Consider the following 20,057-nt stretch of genomic DNA (forward strand, 5'->3'; position numbering starts at 1 on the left):
TATATCAAACTGAAATAGCTTTTGCAAAAACACCAATTTTTATAAAACATTAAGCTTAAGATTAATAGGGGTGCCCAAACTTTTTCATATAACTTTATTTGATCACCTGCCAACTAGCAAGAATTCTGGCTCTCACAGACCTGTTAGTTTTTCTTTTAGAAGCCCTCCTACTCTGCACTCATTACCTGTATTAATTGCACCAGTTTGAACTCGTTACCTGTATAAAAGACACCTGTCAACACTCCCAATCAATCACACTCCAAACTCTCCACCATGGCCAAGACTAAAGAGCCATCACCAGGACAAAAGGGACACCAAGGCTGGGATGGGCTACAGGACAATAGGCAAGCAGCTAAGTGAAAAAGCAACAACCGTTGGCAATTATTAGAAAATGGAAGAAACACAAGATAACTGTCAATCATCCTCGGTCTGGGGCTCCGTGCAACATCTCACCTCGTGGGGTATGGATGATACTGAGAAAGGTCAGAAATCGGCCCAGAACTACACAGGAGGACCTGGTCAATGATCTGAGGAGAGCTGGGGTCACAGTCTCAAACATTACCGTTAGTAACACACTACGCCGTCATGGATTAAAATCCTGCAGGGTAAGCAAGGCCCCCCTGATCATGCCAGCACATGTCATTTTCTGCAAGGGGGACAGGAAGGATGGGTCATGTATCGTGAGATTTTGGCCAACAACCTCCTTCCCTCAGTAAGAGCAATGAAGATGGGTATGGCTGGCAGCATGACAATGACTCCGTAAGAAGAATTTCAAGGTCCTGGAGTGGCCTAACCAGTCTCCAGACCTGAACCCAATAGAAAATCTTTGGAGGGAGCAGAATCTCAATGTTGCTCAGCGACAGTCCCGAAACCTGAAAGATCTGGAGAAGATCTGTATGGAGGAGTGGGCCAAAATCCCTGCTGCAGTGTGTGGAAACTTGGCCAAGAACTACAGGAAACATCTGACTTCTGTAATTGCAAACAAAGGTTTCGGTATCAAATATTAAGTTCTGTTTTTCTATTGCATCAAATACTCATTTCATGCAATAAAATGCTAATTAATTACGTAAAAATCATACAATGTGATTTTCTGGATTTTATTTTTAGATTCTGTCTCACAGGTGAAGCGTACCTACGATAAAAATTACAGACCTCTCCATTCTTTGTAGGTCGGAAAATTTGCAAAATCGGCAGTGTATCAAATACTTATTTTCCCCACTGTACATAGAGCAGAGAAAAAGGAGAGGAATTAGCTGGGTATAAAGGCAAAACGAGCAATTGTAAGTACTTAGTGCTATGATGAGTGCAATATATTAGGAGGATAAAAAGTTTGATGGGAGAAGGAGTGCTTCTTTAAGTAGGTAAATTATATAATCAAACACAATACCTTGAAGTGGCAAGTAAAATTCTGCTGATTGACAAACATGCATGGTATTTTCCACTGACTATATGACAGCTGCGTAGAGGTTATTAGTAGACCTGCACCTCCGACAGCTCTCTGATTGTGATCAGATAGTGAGTAACTCATAAGGACAAAGAGGAGAGATCAATAAAAGCCCCAATACAAGGCTGTGGGCTCACATTGAGTATTGACAGCAGATTTTACTGCACCAGTGTCTTGGCAAAAAAAAAAAATGCTTTATAAAGTATGCTTGTTTTTGACAAGCTTTTACTTGCGTTTTTTTCCCCCAAACATTTGCATGTGTGAACCCCCCGCAGAAACGCTTAAACTATTGACATTCTGCAGATTTGAAAAAAAAAAATACTTTTAATGGTTCAATTCTGCAAAGGAAAAATAAGCAGCATGTGAATGAGATTTCAGAAATACCATTCACTAAGCTAGCACGTTAAAAAGCTGTGTTTTTCTACTGCAACGTGTGAACAAGCCCTAAGACTCATCCTTTTCAATGTGTTTGCTGCATGCACCGACTTGTCTCTTGAGAGGTCATTTCCTCTCAGATGTGTAGATGTGTGAATCTATATAGGACAGTTTTATGATGATTAATGTATACAAAAAAAGGGCTAAACAGGAAGACCGAGCAGGCAACTATCTGCTGATCTGTGCTGTCTGGGGATTTATTTCAGACTATTACACTCGTGCACGGCATAATAACCCGCACGATGGCAGACAAAACATCGCTAAAAGCAAACGCTCAAACAACGTACAGAAAAACCGTGCTGAAAACTATTATTATTATAGCGCCAATTATTCCATGGCGCTTTACTATGAACAAAACCACACGCTGTAATGTCCAGCACCCACTCAGGATGGATAGCCTTTACCCCCACTCCTCTGAATCATAGCAGAGAGCGACACCCATGGGTGACCGGGTTCAGACCGTAAGACAACAAAAGGAACTTTAGCGAACTAATATCCGTTACATAATCTATAAAAAAAATCAGCTGTCAGAAAGTATTTGTGTGTCTTATGTCTTTATTTTCGCTCCGTGCCCTGAGCTAGCTGTTCCAGTATAGTTTCTACTCTGTGTCTTTGGAAAATAAGACCATTATATGGGGTTTACTTTTTGCTTCCATGAAGTATTGCACACAGTCACGTGACGCTCCGTGCCAAGCATCGAAGCTGAAAAATGTCAATCGTGGAGTCATGTATACCATGACACAATCACTACAGACATAATGAATATAAAAAGGGCTTTGTCAATGTAAAATTATCTAATGAGTGAAGTGTAGCATGAAAAATCTAAAGACCACGTGCACATTATCAGTATTTGGTCAGGATTTTCCCCCATTTCCTCATAGACTGTAAGCTTGAGAGCAGGGCCCTCACTCCTTTCGATATGAGATATGCTTATTCTGTATTGTCTGTATAAGTCCCCCCTAAAATTGTAAAGTGCTGCGGAATATGTTGGCGCTATAAAAATAAAAATTATTATTATTATTATTTTACCTCAGTATGTGTAAGCCAAAACCAGGAGTGGAAGAATCAGGGGAAAAGTATAATAGAAACACGTCACCATTTCTGGATTTATCACCCACTCCTGGTTTTGGCTTATAGATACTGAGGTAAAAAACTCACCAAATACTGATAGGCCACGTTCACACTAAGAAATCCCCCCCCCCAAAAAAAACAAAAACAAAGTATCTCTATCCCAAAATAAGCTACCAATATCATACAATGTAATGTCAGACATCTTCGTCATGCCTTGCTGGAGAACTCATGACAGAAAATTTGGAATGTGATCAGCATTGAGCCCGGCGGCCTCTGGCAGCAGTGGAATTAACAACACTTCTTATGGACGGATTTGCACCCGTGCAGATCACAGAGCCAAGAGATGCCACTCCATATGAGAGAGCTGTGAAAGTAATTGATTGAAATAGCTGAAAGATACAGAACAGGCCTTAAAGGCGAACATGAAATCAGCTAGAGCAATCAAACAGATGGAAGTAGTTATACAGAAGTGAAAATGGTTGATATTAACCCCAAAAATATCTACATGGGGCATGAGGGTCTGGCAAAGGCGGTCTCATCTCTGGGCATCACACAGTAAGTTTAGATCTCAACCATTTCCAAATCTATGCAGCTCCCAAACTCAAGATCTCCACCCATCACACTCTTAGACTTGTATATATACTAAACCCATCAATCTTGTGATTTTTATAATTCCACAACTTTTCCTTCTTGATGTTACAGTCTACAACATTGAAATTGCAAAACCAAGAAGAAAATGTCATAGAATGCTGAAAATTACAGGACCAATAGCTATGTATATTTCAACAAGACAATACCAGGCCGCATGTTGCCCGTGCTACGGTGAGCAGCCTGTATGGTCTAAATGTGCCACCATGGCCTGCAGCATCTCTAGAATTCAAGCACATCTGGGCCGCCATTCGTTGGCAATTATAAAGGGAGCTGCCAGCAGTAGATCTTGATGATCTGCATTCAGCGTGGCAGAACATTCCTTGGACAACCATTAATAACCTCACATATAACATGCCAAGGCGTGCAAGTGCATGTATTTCTGTATGTGGTACTCTTACTCAATATTGAATAAATCAAGATGTGTTTATAAATTTTTATGATTTTCATTATTCCAACAAAGCTGAATCTTCTAGGTGTTGCAATTTCAAGGGGTGTTGAGGAATATATACTGTATATATAATATATACATATACACAAATTCAGAAGCGCTCTTCTAAGTCATACTATTATGCCATACTTGTAAAAAAAAATAAAAAATTATACACATATATACACACAGACACTCATGTGTATGTACATGCACATATATCTGTATGTGTATATTACTGTAATTATGTCTATGTACAGTACAGACCAAAAGTTTGGACACACCTTCTCATTTAAAGATTTTTCTGTATTTTCATGACTTTCAAAATTGTACATTCACACTGAAGGCATCAAAACTATGAATTAACACATGTGGAATTATATACTTAACAAAAAAGTGTGAAACAACTGAAAATATGTCTTATATTCTAGGTTCTTCAAAGTAGCCACCTTTTGACTTGATGACTGCTTTGCACACTCTTGGCATTCTCTTGATGAGCTTCAAGAGGTAGTCACCAGAAATGGTTTTCACTTCACAGGTGTGCCCTGTCAGGTTTAAAAAGTGGGATTTCTTGCCTTATAAATGGGGTTGGGACCATCAGTCGTGTTGTGCAGAAGTCAGGTGGATACACAGCTGATAGTCCTACTGAATAGACTGTTAGAATTTGTATTATGGCAAGAAAAAAGCAGCTAAGTAAAGAAAAACGAGTGGCCATCATTACTTTAAGAAATGAAGGTCAGTCAGTGCGAAAAATTGGGCAAACTTTGAATGTGTCCACAAGTGCAGTTGCAAAAACCATCAAGCGCTACAAAGAAACTGGCTCACATGAGGACCGCCCCAGGAAAGGAAGACCAAGAGTCACCTCTGCTTCTGAGTTTATCCGAGTCACCAGCCTCAGAAATCGCAGGTTAACCGCAGCTCAGATTAGAGACCAGGTCAATGCCACACAGAGTTCTAGCAGCAGACACATCTCTACAACAACTGTTAAGAGGAGACTTTGTGCAGCAGGCCTTCATGGTAAAATAGCTGCTAGGAAACCACTGCAAGGACAGGCAACAAGCAGAAGAGACTTGTTTGGGCTGAAGAACACAAGGAAAAGACATTAGACCAGTGGAAATCGGTGCTTTGGTCTGATGAGTCCAAATTTCAGATCTTTAGTTCCAACCACCGTGACTTTGTGCTACGCAGAAAAGGTGAACGGATGGACTCTACATGCCTTGTTCCCACTGTGAAGCATGGAGGAGGAGGTGTGATGGTGTGGGGGTGCTTTGCTGGTGACACTGTTGGGGATTTATTCAAAATTGAAGGCATACTGACCAGCATGGCTACCACAGCATCTTGCAGCGACATGCTATTCCATCCGGTTTGTGTTTAGTTGGACCATCATTTATTTTTCAACAGGACAATGACCCCAAACACACCTCCAGGCTGTGTAAGGGCTATTTGACCAAGAAGGAGAGTGATGTGGTGCTACGCCAGATGACCTGGCCTCCACAGTCACCAGACCTGAACCCAATCGAGATGGTTTGGGGTGAGCTGGACCGCAGAGTGAAGGCAAAAGGGCCAACAAGTGGTAAGCATCTCTGGGAACTCCTTCAAGATTGTTGGAAGACCATTTCCGGTGACTACCTCTTGAAGCTCATCAAGAGAATGCCAAGATTGTGCAAAAAGAACTCATCAAAGCAAAAGGTGGCTACTTTGAAGAACCTAGAATATAAGACATATTTTCAGTTGTTTCACACTTTTTTGTTAAGTATATAATTCCACATGTGTTAATTCATAGTTTTGATGCCTTCAGTGTGAATGTACAATTTTCAAAGTCATGAAAATACAGAAAAATCTTTAAATGAGAAGGTGTGTCCAAACTTTTGGTCTGTACTGTATATGGTATAATAGTATGATCTAGAACAATGCTTTGGTTGGAATTCCCCTTTTAGGACTTCCTCATGCTGGGTTAAAGAGGGGAAATTACATTTTTATCACTCTTTCCAAAGTCTTTCTTTAGGTAGACTTTGAGCTAACGTGCCTAAACCCCCACCTCCAGATATTTCTTAAGAGTCTGCAGAAACGTTGGCAAGGTTCTCCTGCTGTGGTGCATTGCAGAATTACCCAGCAGATCTTCAGCAGGAGGACGGAGGTTGGTTCTCTCTACGATATGACATCACTGCTCTCAAATTGCAGGGTAGTGAAATGACGGCCAAATACACAAAATATTGCCTTGGCACACGTGCCGAACAGAGGTTCTCCCGACAATGTGGCTTCTGGCACAAACTAAAAAGCTAGAGAGACAATCTCTCCATGGAAACACATATACACTGTGGTGTCGTTTACTGCTCCAGAGCTGTCCTTCTACTAATGAACTGTGAAATGGCTAACGCTGCTCTATACTACATCACGTGCCTCTGGAACATGCTATATGGGACTATGTGTCTTTAAATTAGTATAAATGTTAAATTGCAGGTAGACCTCCACCTCCTCCCCCCCCTCCCCGAACCATACACAGAGGTCCCTTACAGGAAAATCTTCAGGTCCCAAACAATAAGACAAACTTCAGAATTTCTACTATAATTATCCTGTAAATGCGCTAACAGGAACGCACCCGAACACGCCCATTCCTCTCCGAAAAACTTGTTTATATTGGATACAAGCGGAGCCTATGGGACGATGACCAGGTTTCTAAAATTTTTTATAAAGTAATATAAACCAGATGTTCTTTCTTAGTTATGTAACTAAAGCAAAAGCAAACAATGAAATTAAAGAAAATCTATAGTAAAGGCAAAAAACGAGTGCAGAATAACTGCACTGCAAGATCACACAGTAGGCAAGCCCAGTTATGACGCACCATATTTCTATATTGTACAAACCAACTCAGTGCTGGAGTGTGCTATAAAACTCTTAGGCTGTGTGCCCACGATGCGTTTTTTAAGCGTTTCCTCAGCGGCAAAAACGCTGCAGAAAAGCTTAAAAACCGCATGGTAGAAGGCCTGCCATGTTCCCCAATGATAATCCGCATGTGCTGTGCACATGCTGCGGAAATTTCCGCTGCGGATTATCATTGCGGAAAAAAACGCAGCACTACCAATTATTTTGCGGAAGCGCTGCGTTTTCACCTCCATTGACTTGCATTAGAACGCGTGCATTCCGCTTCACTAGATAAGCACATGCGGAATACATGCGTTCAATGTGCGGATGGTACCCGGGTGTGGAGGACACGAGACTCTCCTCCGGACCCAGGTACCATAGAAACTGTAAAAAAAAAAAAAAAAAAAGAATAAAATAAAAAATAAATGTTATACTTACCTTCTGATGGCCCCCGGTCTTGTCTGTGCTTGCCGGCAAATCGCGATGGACTGGAGGACCTGCGCTGACGTCATAGTCATGCGATGGGTCACGCGACACTGACGTCGGCAGGACCTTCAGTGTACCGCGATGTGCCGGCAGCCAGGACGGAGGGAAGCAAGACTGCGGGGTCCATCGGAAGGTAAGTATAGATTTTTTTTTTTTTTTTCAAACATTCTTTTACGGTCACACTATATAAATCCATGCCGTTTGCATGGATTTATACAGTGTGACCTAGTTGTCAAGCACTTTCTAAGTGATGCTAAAATCGCTTGGAAAGCGCTTGACAACCCGCATGCGGAAATGCATGTGAAGAACGCTTCACATCCACATGTCCCTGGAAGGAAAAACGCATGTACAATCCGTTTGCTTTTTTTTCTGCCAGGGAGATGCAGAAACGCTCAGGAAAAATCCGGAGCATTTCTGCATCGTGGGCACATAGCCTTAAAGGGGTTTTCCACTTTGAGAAAAGTGATCCTCAAGCGCTTCCTACAACATAACTTGTACGGGTGTGTCAGAGGTGACAGACAGTCGCCCTGCAGTTGGTTGCAGGAGATCTCTATGTTTGGCATTACAGACATCTTCTTAGAGGATGTCTCTAGGACCCAGCAGCTACCTCCCTCTGGCTAATTAACACCCTGCCTGGGTGTATAAATACCTGCTGTGTTTCAGAGAGAGGTGCCGGCGATATTCATTACCACCTGTGAAAGCTTTAGCAAGAGCAGTACTTCGTCCTCTCTGGAGCTTAAAGACGTGTGCGCATTTGTCTGGAGTTTGTCTAAAGCTAAGCAATTTCCCCCTGTTGTCTATAGTTTTTAGTGGAGATCGACTAGTGCTCATCTCCTCCCTTCCCTAGACTTAGCCATACATTAGAGAAAGTCAGGGCGTGGCACACGTGCAAAGATTGGCGAAGGGCCAATACAGGGACGTCAGGGGAGTCAGGGTGACAGTAGATCAACCTAGATGGTCTCCACTCCCCCCTTTCCCTAGAGGCTGGGCTCCCTTTCCCTCTTCCCTTTGTGTTGCACTAAGTCTTTCCTACTCCTTGCGTGACAATAACATACTGGACCTCCCCAGGTCCAATGCTGGCTTTCTGCTGCTACTCCACTCTCAATGTCTTCGCTGTCACGTTGACAGCTCACATCCACGTTGCAGTCAATCACTGATCTCAGCGGCTCAACCCATGCAGATGGCAAGATTTTTACATTGATTAGAGCCTGTTTGACTTTGGAAAAGGTAACCTGTTTGCAAATTATCTACTCTGGCACTATGTAGATCCCCGTTAGCCCCAGAACACTATTCCTTCCTCTTCTTTCAATTACTTTTACACATATTTGGATGTGAGCCATTATTATAAAAAGTCAGTCGTATTACTTTTTTTCCTAAATTAATCATACACAAGAAAATTTGTAATATAAAATTATTACAGAAATCCGCTTCTTTTTCCTTCTGAACTGATCATTCATTCTCAAATTTCTCAATTCATGGTTAAAATATGTCTACAGTGAAGAAATAATTTTCCCATTAGGGAGATGACAGTTGGTGCTCAAAGTTCCATGGAGAACTTTAACTGTCGTTTCAGGATAGTGATGGATCATTCGCGACCGACACAACACAAAGAGCTGGCTCCCTGCTGTGACTGATGGGAGCCGGCACCCCAGTGAGAGCCACTAACTTCTCTAAATGGCTCTCACTGGGCGTAAAATCGTGGTGTTGGGCTGTCGTAACTCTGCCCACTGGATCCAAACTCCGCCCACTCTATTTAATTGGCTGGTTGAGAGTGGGCGGAGTTTCGTCTGCATCAACGTCATCTTAAATATGTGTTCACCTGTGGTGAACACATATTTAATAAGGATCCAAAAGAGCCAGCTCTTTTTGGTGAGTGGAGCCAGACGAGCCAGATCATCAAAAAGAGCTGGACTGCCCATCACTATTTCAGGAGAACTTGCAATAGAAGGTCTGTCCTTAGCTTCTCCCTCTCCATAGAATCTTAGATGCAAATTGCATCTTCAAAGAAAAAGAGGACTTGAACTCTATAGCGCCACCTATTGGAAGTAGCAATCCTACAAGACACAATTGACCCTTTAACGAGTCGTGCAATATGACTTGGGATAAAAACCAAATCAGAATCTCAATTTGCAGACACAGTGTTTAGGGCTGTTGGCCCGGTATTTCACTCTCCACAGGGAGAAAAGTTACCCCTTAGACTTCAGTCCAGAGCCTCTCATCTAGCCAAATCAGTTCTCATACTTTGCACTGACGAGGGCCAACAGCCCGAAACACCGTGTCAACAAATTGAGATTCTGATTTGGCTTTTATCCTAAGTCATATTGCACGACTCGTTAAAGGGTCAATTGTGACTTGCAGGATTGCTGCTTCCAATAGGTGGTGCTATAGAATTCAAGTCCTCTTTTTCTTTGAAGAGGCAATTTGCATATTGAATTTCCCAGAGGAGCATTGCACTGGCGAATAAGCCTCCTTACATTGGCATGCCAGAGCCGGTATGTCACTCTCCACAAGGAGAAAAGTTACCCCTTAGACCGTAGAATCTTATAAGAACCAACTGTCATCTTGTGTCTCAGTAATGGGAAAATCTGTTTTCACTGAATACAGATTTAACCCCTGAATTAAAAATAAAAGATCAATATAGGAGGAGAAAAAAGCAGATTTCTGAGATATGATATTATAAAGTTTGTTATTGTCACGTGTATTATCGATGTATGCAATAAAAGTTAAAATGGTTACTCTTTAATGTAAAGCACATACAAATTAGGTATTTCTTGAACTTCTCACTTTTGAAGCTGGGCGTGTTTTTCCATGTCAGACTACACCTTTCAGATTGTAGCTCCAGTTATCAGAAGATATTGAACAAAGTAGTGGCCAAAAATGGAGTATTTCATGGCAGCACTCAGATGAACGGCCGCCCACATAATACATAAATGGCAGCTAGATGGTCAGCCTGAGCACCCTTATGTCATCTATCGGGGCATACAGCCTGGGGAGATCCAATGATCCACTATTACAATTCTGTAATATCTCAATGCACCTTCATCCAATAGCAACAGCTGTGTTTGCAAATGGTCAACTTGAGCAGAAGAATTAGATGGAAGCTATAAATGAGAGGATTCTCATTCAGATCTAGGTATCATGCAAAAAAAAAATCTACAGCAGGCTCATCCATTGCAACCAATCAGGTCACATCTTTCAAGTGACAACTGAAATGTACAAAAATGGGAGCTGCAATCTAATTGGCTGCGCTGGTTTCTATACATAAGGCCTAATATTCTGGTACTAGGTCTGAATGATAACAACAACCATGTATGTCCATGACGCACGTATGATACAGATATACCTTGCTAACAGAGGCCTGGGAAGTTTCAAATGACAAAACAAGCCGGAGCGACAGGTGCCTGACACTTGCTGATTGGGCTGCGAATGCCAACCTCACCCCAATACCAGAGCATGGAAAGCTAGGATTACAGAGGTGTGATCCGATCCAACCTGAGCACTCAGGTCACGCACAAAACAACATAGCGTTCCACTTGAAATCATATCATATTGGCCTGGTCTTCATAGCATCAAGATGCCAAACTTAATTAATTTTATATTTAATTTGTCACCTTACTCCCCTCGGCAGGTCACTGTGAAGTCAGATGCCAGCTTGGAACGTGAAAACCTTAACTGTGCCAAACAAGTTGAAGTGACACCATAAATAAATCAAGTGGCGATGAAAGGACAGCAAGGGTAAAGCAAAGTGACACGTTACTTACAGCAAGTCTTCCGATGGAAGGGAGGGTGGAGGGGCTCTCTTTTTCCCCCGCAGCATCCTGCGCTGCCGCTTGGTCGAGCCTCATATAGGAATCATACAATCCATCTCCGTATCTCACTGCAAAGAGCAAACAGAGGTGATCAGAAGAGTCGCTTCCATCCTACTCAGCACATCATCACGTATGGAGAAATCTAATGGGACTGTAGGGATCATGCATTAATGGCAAAAGCAATCTTCAGCAAAAGCATTGTCCATCACCAAGGAAAATCATTTAGGAAAATAACCTTCCTCCGACCCCTCTATACGATACAGCATTGGCGCTATGATCCCGGTGTAAACAGGCCTTCACCTGGGAGATGGTGCAAGGATGGGAAGAAGGCAACAGGCAGGGCAATGCTCTGCTGGGAAACCATGGGATTGTTATTTTTACAAGTACAAAGGTGTTTTCCAGGCTTAAAGGGGTTGTTCCCTTTCAAGAAATTTTAATTCTCAGTTTGGTATATAAAAAAAAAAAAACACAACGCCTTATACGCCCTATTCTCACCATCCCGAGTCACCAGTGAGTCTCTGCCACTGCTCACGCACGTCACATCGACAGCCAATCAATGAGCTCAGTCAGTGTAGATGGAACACCCCGCCGAGCTCACAGCCTGGCGGCCGCGCTGTTCACGCAATCAGCGGTGGAGACTCACCGGAGGATAGTGACTATAGCTTGGTTTGTTTTCTTTATATCAAACTGTGTCAAAGGATAAAGATTTCTTGAAAGGAGACAACCCCTTTAAGATACATGGCACCACTGCCGATCAGCCGGAGGTAGTCATGATGTAAAAAGTGAATGGGGCAGAACAGCACAGCTCCATACACTGTGTAGACGCCGTTCCTGGGTACTGCAGTTCAGCTTCTATTCACTTCAATGGGAGAGGAGGTGCAGAACCCACACATGGCCACTACACAGTGTACTGAGGCCTGCTGATTAGCTATATTTACTTATTACTTCTGTCCGCTGCTGCTGGAACTGAGCACGGATAATAGTAGGGTCGTGGAATGTTGGACCCCCACTCTCCAAGGGAATAGGTCAATATCTGGAAAACTTCTTTATATGGTCTCAGAACATATACACCCCAGCAACAGTGTTCCCCTTAGGGCAGGGGTCTCTTTTAGCAAGATAGTGTTCTCTGCCACACTGCAAAAAACGTTCAGTAATGGTTTGAGGAACATGACAAACTTCAAAAGTGTTGACTCAACCTCCAAATTCCCATGATCTTAATAATATCCATCATTTTTGGGATATACTGAAAAAACAAGTCCAATCAATGGAGGTCTCACCTCACAACTTACAAAGCTTAAAGGGGGTTATGAACTTACAGGAAGGTTGTTGCTAACTACATGCTCGTTATGCCCGGTGATGATCTCTGTCGGCTCAGGCAGAGATTCTCCTGCCTTTTTTCACCTCGGGTCAACAGAGTGACATCTTCTCTTCCAGTCTGCTCTGCCGACAGGGTGTCACTGCTGATGTCATGCTGATTGACAGGCATGCATCTGCATCTGCAGAGAAGCTCCGTCAACAGAAAAGAGCAAAAGAGAAGGTGCTGCTCTGATGTGAAGTCACCGGAAGCAGGAGAATCACCGGCAGGAGAATCACCGGCAGGAGTGGTCCATGACCGCTCTAAGACGGCAGAGATCTGAACCGGGAAAAACAGACAGGTATTTAGCAACTACCTGCAAGTTCTTAGCCCCATAGGGGAAAATAAGCAAATTCTAGATAACCACTTTATAGGTGTGGTCTCATGGACACAACCCCTTACCACATGCCTTAGTAGTGCATATGGACATCGGAAAGAAGTCCCCGGTAAAGGTTCTCCTTCTACAAGCCAAATCAGAGAGCAGGTTTGTTCAAATGGCAAATCGTACTGGTGAACACGAGCCATCCTTGCGTTACAAAGTTGGCCGGTCAACTAAAAGACAGAATGTAATACTAAATCAGCGGATTGCTGGGGATGCCAAAAGGAAGACCATTTTAAAGATTTTGTTTCCGATGAGACAACCCCTTTAATGGAAATTCTACTAACATCTTGTTGTCATATATCACAGGCCTCCTTCCGACATCTTGTATAATCCAAGCCTCAATGGGTCAAATTCGTTTTGGCAGCACGAGGAGGACCTACACAATATTGGGCGAACTGGATTATCTCCATAGTAGAGCTCCAAATTGAACAATGTTAGAGAACTGAATACATATCAGTATACTGATACAATGTGCATTCAAATTAACCCTTTACCAGCTGGGAAATCCTATTATATCCTGCATTGGGTATTAAAATGAATATATACTTTAAAAGTGGCTACAAATGTTTGAAGAAATTACCAAAAACAAAAGAGTTACAAGAAAGGCACACGACCAGGTGTAATCCGCAGCTGTCAGTGACAGCATAATAGCAGAATAAATCGGCAATTATCGGATCTGGAAGTTTCAAAAGCCTAAAAGTTTCCATTGAGATCCGCAAATAAAAAGAGTCTTCAAACAAGTAACAAGCGGCAATGAGCAATGTTGTTTTTGCCTGATTGTGCTTCCACACATTTGCTGGAACATTCAAACAATTAATTCCCACATTCAGGCCCCGGGGCTGCTACGTAATGTGATCCAGTTCTTAGAACTTGTTTACTTGTCTTCCAGCTCCGAGGATTTCAAGCTTTTTCGTATTAAAAAAAAATCCGTGTGTTAGACAACAAAGAGTGAGGTCATAAATAATCCAGCGCAGACATCCAAATCCAGACTGATCGAGAGCACTCACTGACTGTCAAGACAGCCGAAAGCCGGGATCAGCAAAACAGAGGGAAGAAATAACAGCCACTCAATCCAATTGTCATTCTACAGAAGTGGACCTGGAAAACTGTCCCCTTTACAAAACTTTTTTTTTTTTTTTTAAACATAAAATAGGTCAAGAAACTGTTTTGATTTCTTTTAGGTAAAGTCCGCACATACCTCAAATATTAGGGATTTTAAATGCAATCTGCAACAGTCTAAAGTATCAGACATAGTGATAACAAACTAATCTCATCCACAAACTGTCTACCGGGTAAAGGTTCTCTTTGCGGAGAGCACAAAAGGTGGCAAAACTTATAGGCCATGCAATGCTCCCTTGGGAAATTAAATATGCAAATAGCCTCTTCTCAGTGAAAGTGAGTGAGGAGTCTGATGCCACCTAACAGAGTTAGCAATCCTAAAAGTCAATATTAACCCTTTAAAAGGGACTGTCAGAACAGAATGACCATGTAAAACAAGTACAGGCGCTCGATGCACCATGACGTGGCCAAACATTTAAGTGCACTTTCTCAACAGGTGGGAAGGTGCACTTAACTGTTTAGCCAAGCCATGGTGCTCCAAGGGCCTGTACTTGGTTTAAATAGTCATTCCATGCTGACAGAGTCCCTTTAAAAGGCCTTGCAACATGACTTTAGATATAGAGCCAAATCATAATCTCTCATTTACAGACCTTTGACAGGGAATCTAAGGGGTAAAGTTTCTTCCTGTGGAGAGCGCCAACCCCTGTTCGGGCCCATGACATATACCAACCACCTCCATACTAAACAGATGCTGACTGTGTTACATAGCCAGTATTTGCCTGTAAGAGCAGTTATCAGAGTTGGCTATGATTGCCAGTATTTAACCATTAGATGCCACGGTCAACCCCCGACAATGGTATTTAAATGTAATGATAGCCAAAAGGCCTGACTCCCTGGCTGCCATTTTGGTACTCCTGCCAAGACCATCTACAGGCTTGGCTTCACAGGCTAAACTTTGCACAGTAGGAGTGAAGCATTTGCAGTGCATAGTATAAGTGGTCAAACAATTGCAAGTTTAAGCCCTAGTGAGGGACAAAAAATAAAAGGAAAAAAAATAAATAAATAATAATGCGTAAAATATAAACAAAATATATATACAGTACAGACCAAAAGTTTGGACACACCTTCTCATTTAAAGATTTTTCTGTATTTTCATGACTATGAAAATTGTACATTCACACTGAAGGCATCAAAACTATGAATTAACACATGTGTAATTGCTGACTTTACTAGAAAGTAGTAAAATGGAATTACAGAGGGTTTTGATCTCTCAATTATAGGTTCAATACCTATTTTTCTAAGGAAGTGAGGGGGTTTGAACCCCTATAGGTCTCCCTATCAAGGAGATCCTTATCTTTCGGGCACGCTTCCAACAGATGGGTGGGGTAAATAACATAATAATGGGAAAGGTGATAAATCAAATGGTGAGGGCTAGGGTTAATGGGAGAAAACTTTTTCACACTAAATGTATTAGTTGGTCGTAGCGAAAGCGGGGGTAGGAGGCTCGTACTCATAAGAAGAATATAACTAGAAGAGAGGCCTTAACAATAACTGAGGCAGTTGTTAATGGGTAAAGAAGGAGAGTTGAAGAGCCTAAGAAGATAATTGATGAGATTGTGTTTATTATGAGGATGTTGGCATACTCCGCTAAAAAAAATAGGGCAAATGGTCCTCCTGCGTATTCAACATTGAACCCGGAGACTAATTCAGATTCGCCTTCTGTTAGGTCAAATGGGGCGCGGTTAGTTTCAGCTAAAGTTGAGATAAATCATATGGCAGCTAAGGGTCAAGCAGGAATAACTAGTCAGAGTGGTTCTTGAGCAACACTAAAATTTTGTAAAGTGAAGTTTCCTGAGACAAGAATAATGCAAAGAAGAATGAGAGCCAGGGTCACTTCATATGAGATGGTTTGAGCAACTGCTCGTAGGGCGCCAATAAGGGCATATTTTGAATTAGAAGCTCAGCCTGAGCCTAGAATTGAATAAACAGTGAGGCTTGAAAGAGCAAGGATGAATAAAATGCCGAGGTTTATTTCTGAAAATGTTAGAGGCATTGGTAGTGGGGCTCAAATAATTATGGCTAGAGAAAAAGCTAAAATTGGGGCAAGCATAAATAAAATCTGGGAGGAGGCGGCGGGGCGAATTGGTTCTTTAATAAATAGTTTAACGCCATCAGCAATTGGTTGGAGTAGGCCTGTGGGGCCTACTACATTAGGGCCCTTACGATGTTGCATATAGCCTAAAACTTTCCGTTCAATTAAGGTTAGGAATGCAACTGCCAAAAGAATTGGAATTATGTAACACAGTGGTTGAATTAGATAAATTAGGTTAATAGCTGGGGAGAAGATTTGAACTTCTATGGAGAGAGTTTAGGTCACTAGCAAGACCAGATTTTGCTACCCTAGCTTTCAATGCTCTCTATTCTTGAGGAAAGTGGTAAAAATGTTAGTTATTAAGTTAGTAAACATAACCTAAGATTTATGGCTTAGCAAGTCTATTGGCCATGATTTTTCGGTCTTTTCGTACTAGAAAAATCTTTTTATAGATAGAAACTGACCTGGATTACTCCGGTCTGAACTCAGATCACGTAGGGTTTTAATCGTTGAACAAACGAACCTTTAGTAGCGGCTGCACCACTAGGATACCCTGATCCAACATCGAGGTCGTAAACCTACTTGTCGATACGGGCTCTTGAAGTAGATTGCGCTGTTATCCCTAGGGTAACTTGGTTCGTTGATCAAATAATTGGGTCAATGTAAGTCAGTTTGATGATGCATAAAGATGTGGCTTTTTGCTAAGAAGGTTTATCTTTCAGCGCGGAGGTTAAGTTTTACTCCGTGGTCACCCCAACCTAAAACTAGAAGTTAAAAATGCTTAAATATGTTTAGTTTTCTGAAGCCGTTAAGTAAAAGCAAATACTTCAGTTGTTTAAAGCTCCATAGGGTCTTCTCGTCTTATAGAGTTATCCCCGCTTCTTCACGGGGAGATTAGTTTCATTGATTAGAAAAAGGAGACAGTATAGTCTTCGTGGGGCCATTCATACTAGTCCACAATTAAAGAACAAGTGATTACGCTACCTTCGCACGGTTAGGATACCGCGGCCGTTGAACAGTGTCACTGGGCAGGCTGGACCTCTTATTGTAGTTCAAGAGGCGATGTTTTTGGTAAACAGGCGAGACTAATATTTGCCGAGTTCCTTCTTTTTCTTTTAATCTTTCTCTGAATGCTCTGGTGTTAGGTTAACGTGAAATGTAATAGATTTTTCTTGGTCAGTTGCTATTTCATTATTAGTGACGGTGATTATCAGTGGGGTGGCCTTACTGATGGAAACTTGCATTGGGAGAGAAGGGTCTGCTTCTTATTACTAGTTTTAACATAAAATTTTCTATAAGTATATAGATTTGCCTTTTGGGGAATAAGGGATAGAGATTAACTAAGAAATTTAATAAATAAATAATTGAGCTTTGACGCTTTCGTAGAAGGTGGCTGCTCTTAGGCCTACTTTGATATTATTATTATTTATATAACCCAGTAGTGGAGGTTGTATCCTTTTTCAAATAGGCTGTACCTTATTTGAATTGCTTTAAAGAAATTTTTATAGATTTATTTGACTTTAAGCGGGACTAAGATCCTTTTCTAAGGCAACCAGCTATCACTAGGCTCGTTAGGCTTGTTACCTCTACCTTAGGATCGTCCCACTATTTTGCAACAGAGATGGGTTCGCTCAAAAAGCTGTCCTAAAGTAGCTCGCCTAGGTTCGGGGGTTCAAACTAAAAATCTTTTTGCTTGATTAGACTAGTTAAACCATGATGCAAAAGGTACGAGGGGTAAACTCTACTATGTTGCGCTTTAAAGTTATTTCATTTCTATTTCATCTTTCCCTTGCGGTACTGTGTCTATGGCGCCCAGAAGTTTTTTGATCGCCTCTACTTGACTCAGAAAATGTTTTAATTTAAGTAAAAAAGGTAAGTTTTAGGATAGAAGAAAGGTGGGGCTAGGTATTTAGCTCAAAATGATCTGGTTTTCACAGATATTACTTTGGTGTAAGCAAAGGGCTTTAAGTTAAGCTACATTATGTTTCCAAGTACACCTTCCGGTATACTTACCATGTTACGACTTGCCTCTTCTATGTTGCTTAAAGGTGTTAAAAACTGTTTGTTAGCATTGAGGAGGGTGACGGGCGGTGTGTACACACCCCAGTGCCAGGTTAAAAAGGACTCTCTAGTTCCATTTTACTACTAAATCCGCCTTCTGACTAGGTTTCATAAAGTCTTTCGTGTAGTCTAATATAGAAAGTGTAGCCCATCTCTTCCCATTTCATTTGTTGCACCTTGACCTGACGTGTGGTTGGAAAAACATTTGGCTCACTAACGCTCACGTGGTAAGCTGACGACGGAGGTATACAGGCTGAATAACTAAAAATGGTGAGGTTAAACGGGGGTTATCGATTATAGGACAGGCTCCTCTAGGGGGATATGGGGTACCGTCAAGTCCTTTGGGTTTTAAGCTTAGCTCGTAGTTCCCTGGCGAGAAGGAAGTAAGTTAAAGTTTACGACTGAGCATAGTGGGGTATCTAATCCCAGTTTGTTTCTCAGATGACGTGAGTTCAAGTTGAATTAATTGGAATAACTTTCGTTTATGGCTTTCTTAAAAACAAGCGTGTCACGGCTTAGTTTTAGTTGAATTCCAGTTGTTTGGAGAACTTTAATCACGCTTTACGCCGAAGGGAGTCAATTTGAGCCACGATGGTGTAACCGCGGCGGCTGGCACCAGATTGGCCGGCTCTAAATAAGTTTAACTGAGTCAAGCTATCGCTCATGCTCAATGTTTATCACTGCTGAAGACCCTTGAGGGTGTGGCGAGACTAGGTGTTTTGGGCAAATTTTTTGGGCCTGATACCAGCTCCTGTTCCCTAGAGGGGAAATAAGGGCATTCTCACTGGGGTGCGGATACTTGCATGTGTATATTAAATAAGAATTGACTCCAAGGCTAGGACCAAACCTTTGTGTTTAAAGGACTTTTTAGGGCCCATCTTAGCATTTTCAGTGTTACGCTTTGTCTAAGCTATTTAAACAGGACATAATTTAAGGAGAATATCAGTTTTGGGGATTGATTGTGAAAGTTAAATTCTTTCTGTCCTGAGCTCTAGGAACGTTTTAAATTTCAATCTTTGGTTTACAAGACCAATGCTTTGAGGCGTTAAGCTACTAGGGCATAGCTTTTACTTGGACTTGCACCAAGAAGTGCTGAACCCTAAAACCAGAGGAAAACTATTTTCCTTTAAAAGCATAATACACTATATAATAATAATATATATATATATATATATATATATATATATATATATATATATATATATATATATATATATATATATATATATATATATATATATGTGTGTTTTTACTTTTATGTTACTCTTACTTGTTTGGGAAAAGGGGGTAAAAGAAAATTAAAGATTAAACTGTGTTAAATGAGGAGGGGGAGGCATAGAGGCTCCATAGAAATTTATTATAGAACTTTTGATTCCGGGGGGGGTTGCAAAAGAAAACTATGGTAAAAGCTGTGGGGGGGGGGGGTGTGTGGCAAAAAAAAGGAAAGGAGCGCGCGCGCGCAACCTAAAAATTTTTGTCGTTGGGTTTGACTACAGGTGGAGTTTTTAAAAAAAATAGATTAGTGACTCTCCGGGGGGGGGGGGAAATAGGAATTATGGGAGATTAGGACAGGGCTAAAAATTGCTATGTCTAACAAGCATTCATTTATAGGGTATCATATTCTTATGTTAAAAAACCACGCTTGCATGAAATAGGACAACCTTATTAATGTGCCATTACCCCACTCAGAGATGCCAGATGAAAGGACCCCAAAAAAAAATCTACCAATGCCTCTTAAATTTCAACCGATGAAGGAGTCACGGTCTCTGCCGGGACCTGACCTCATAGGAGAGATACCCTTTAGAAAGCAATTGCCGGCCGATTAATCAAGTAAAGTCCATAGATTCACATCCGTCAAATGCTTCCTGAAGCGGGCTTAAGGGTCAACTTGTGTTAGGTCCCTTGGAAGATTCAGAACTACCAA

General features: G+C 41.6%; 1 protein-coding gene across 1 annotated transcript in view; it reads right to left on the reverse strand.

Moving 5' to 3' along the window:
- LOC141224371 (dual specificity tyrosine-phosphorylation-regulated kinase 2-like) overlaps positions 1-20,057 on the reverse strand; it is a 48,816-nt gene that overhangs the window by 15,033 nt on the left and 13,726 nt on the right. Inside the window, exon 2 of the mRNA XM_073666937.1 lies at positions 11,138-11,253. Within this exon, the coding sequence (XP_073523038.1) occupies positions 11,138-11,253 (116 nt within the window). The remainder of the gene's footprint in view (positions 1-11,137; positions 11,254-20,057) is intronic.

Source organism: Phyllobates terribilis, unplaced genomic scaffold (genome assembly GCF_046119375.1).
Source record: "Phyllobates terribilis strain yellow unplaced genomic scaffold, ASM4611937v1 Scaffold_2__4_contigs__length_985480577, whole genome shotgun sequence".
Taxonomy (NCBI): domain Eukaryota; kingdom Metazoa; phylum Chordata; class Amphibia; order Anura; family Dendrobatidae; genus Phyllobates; species Phyllobates terribilis.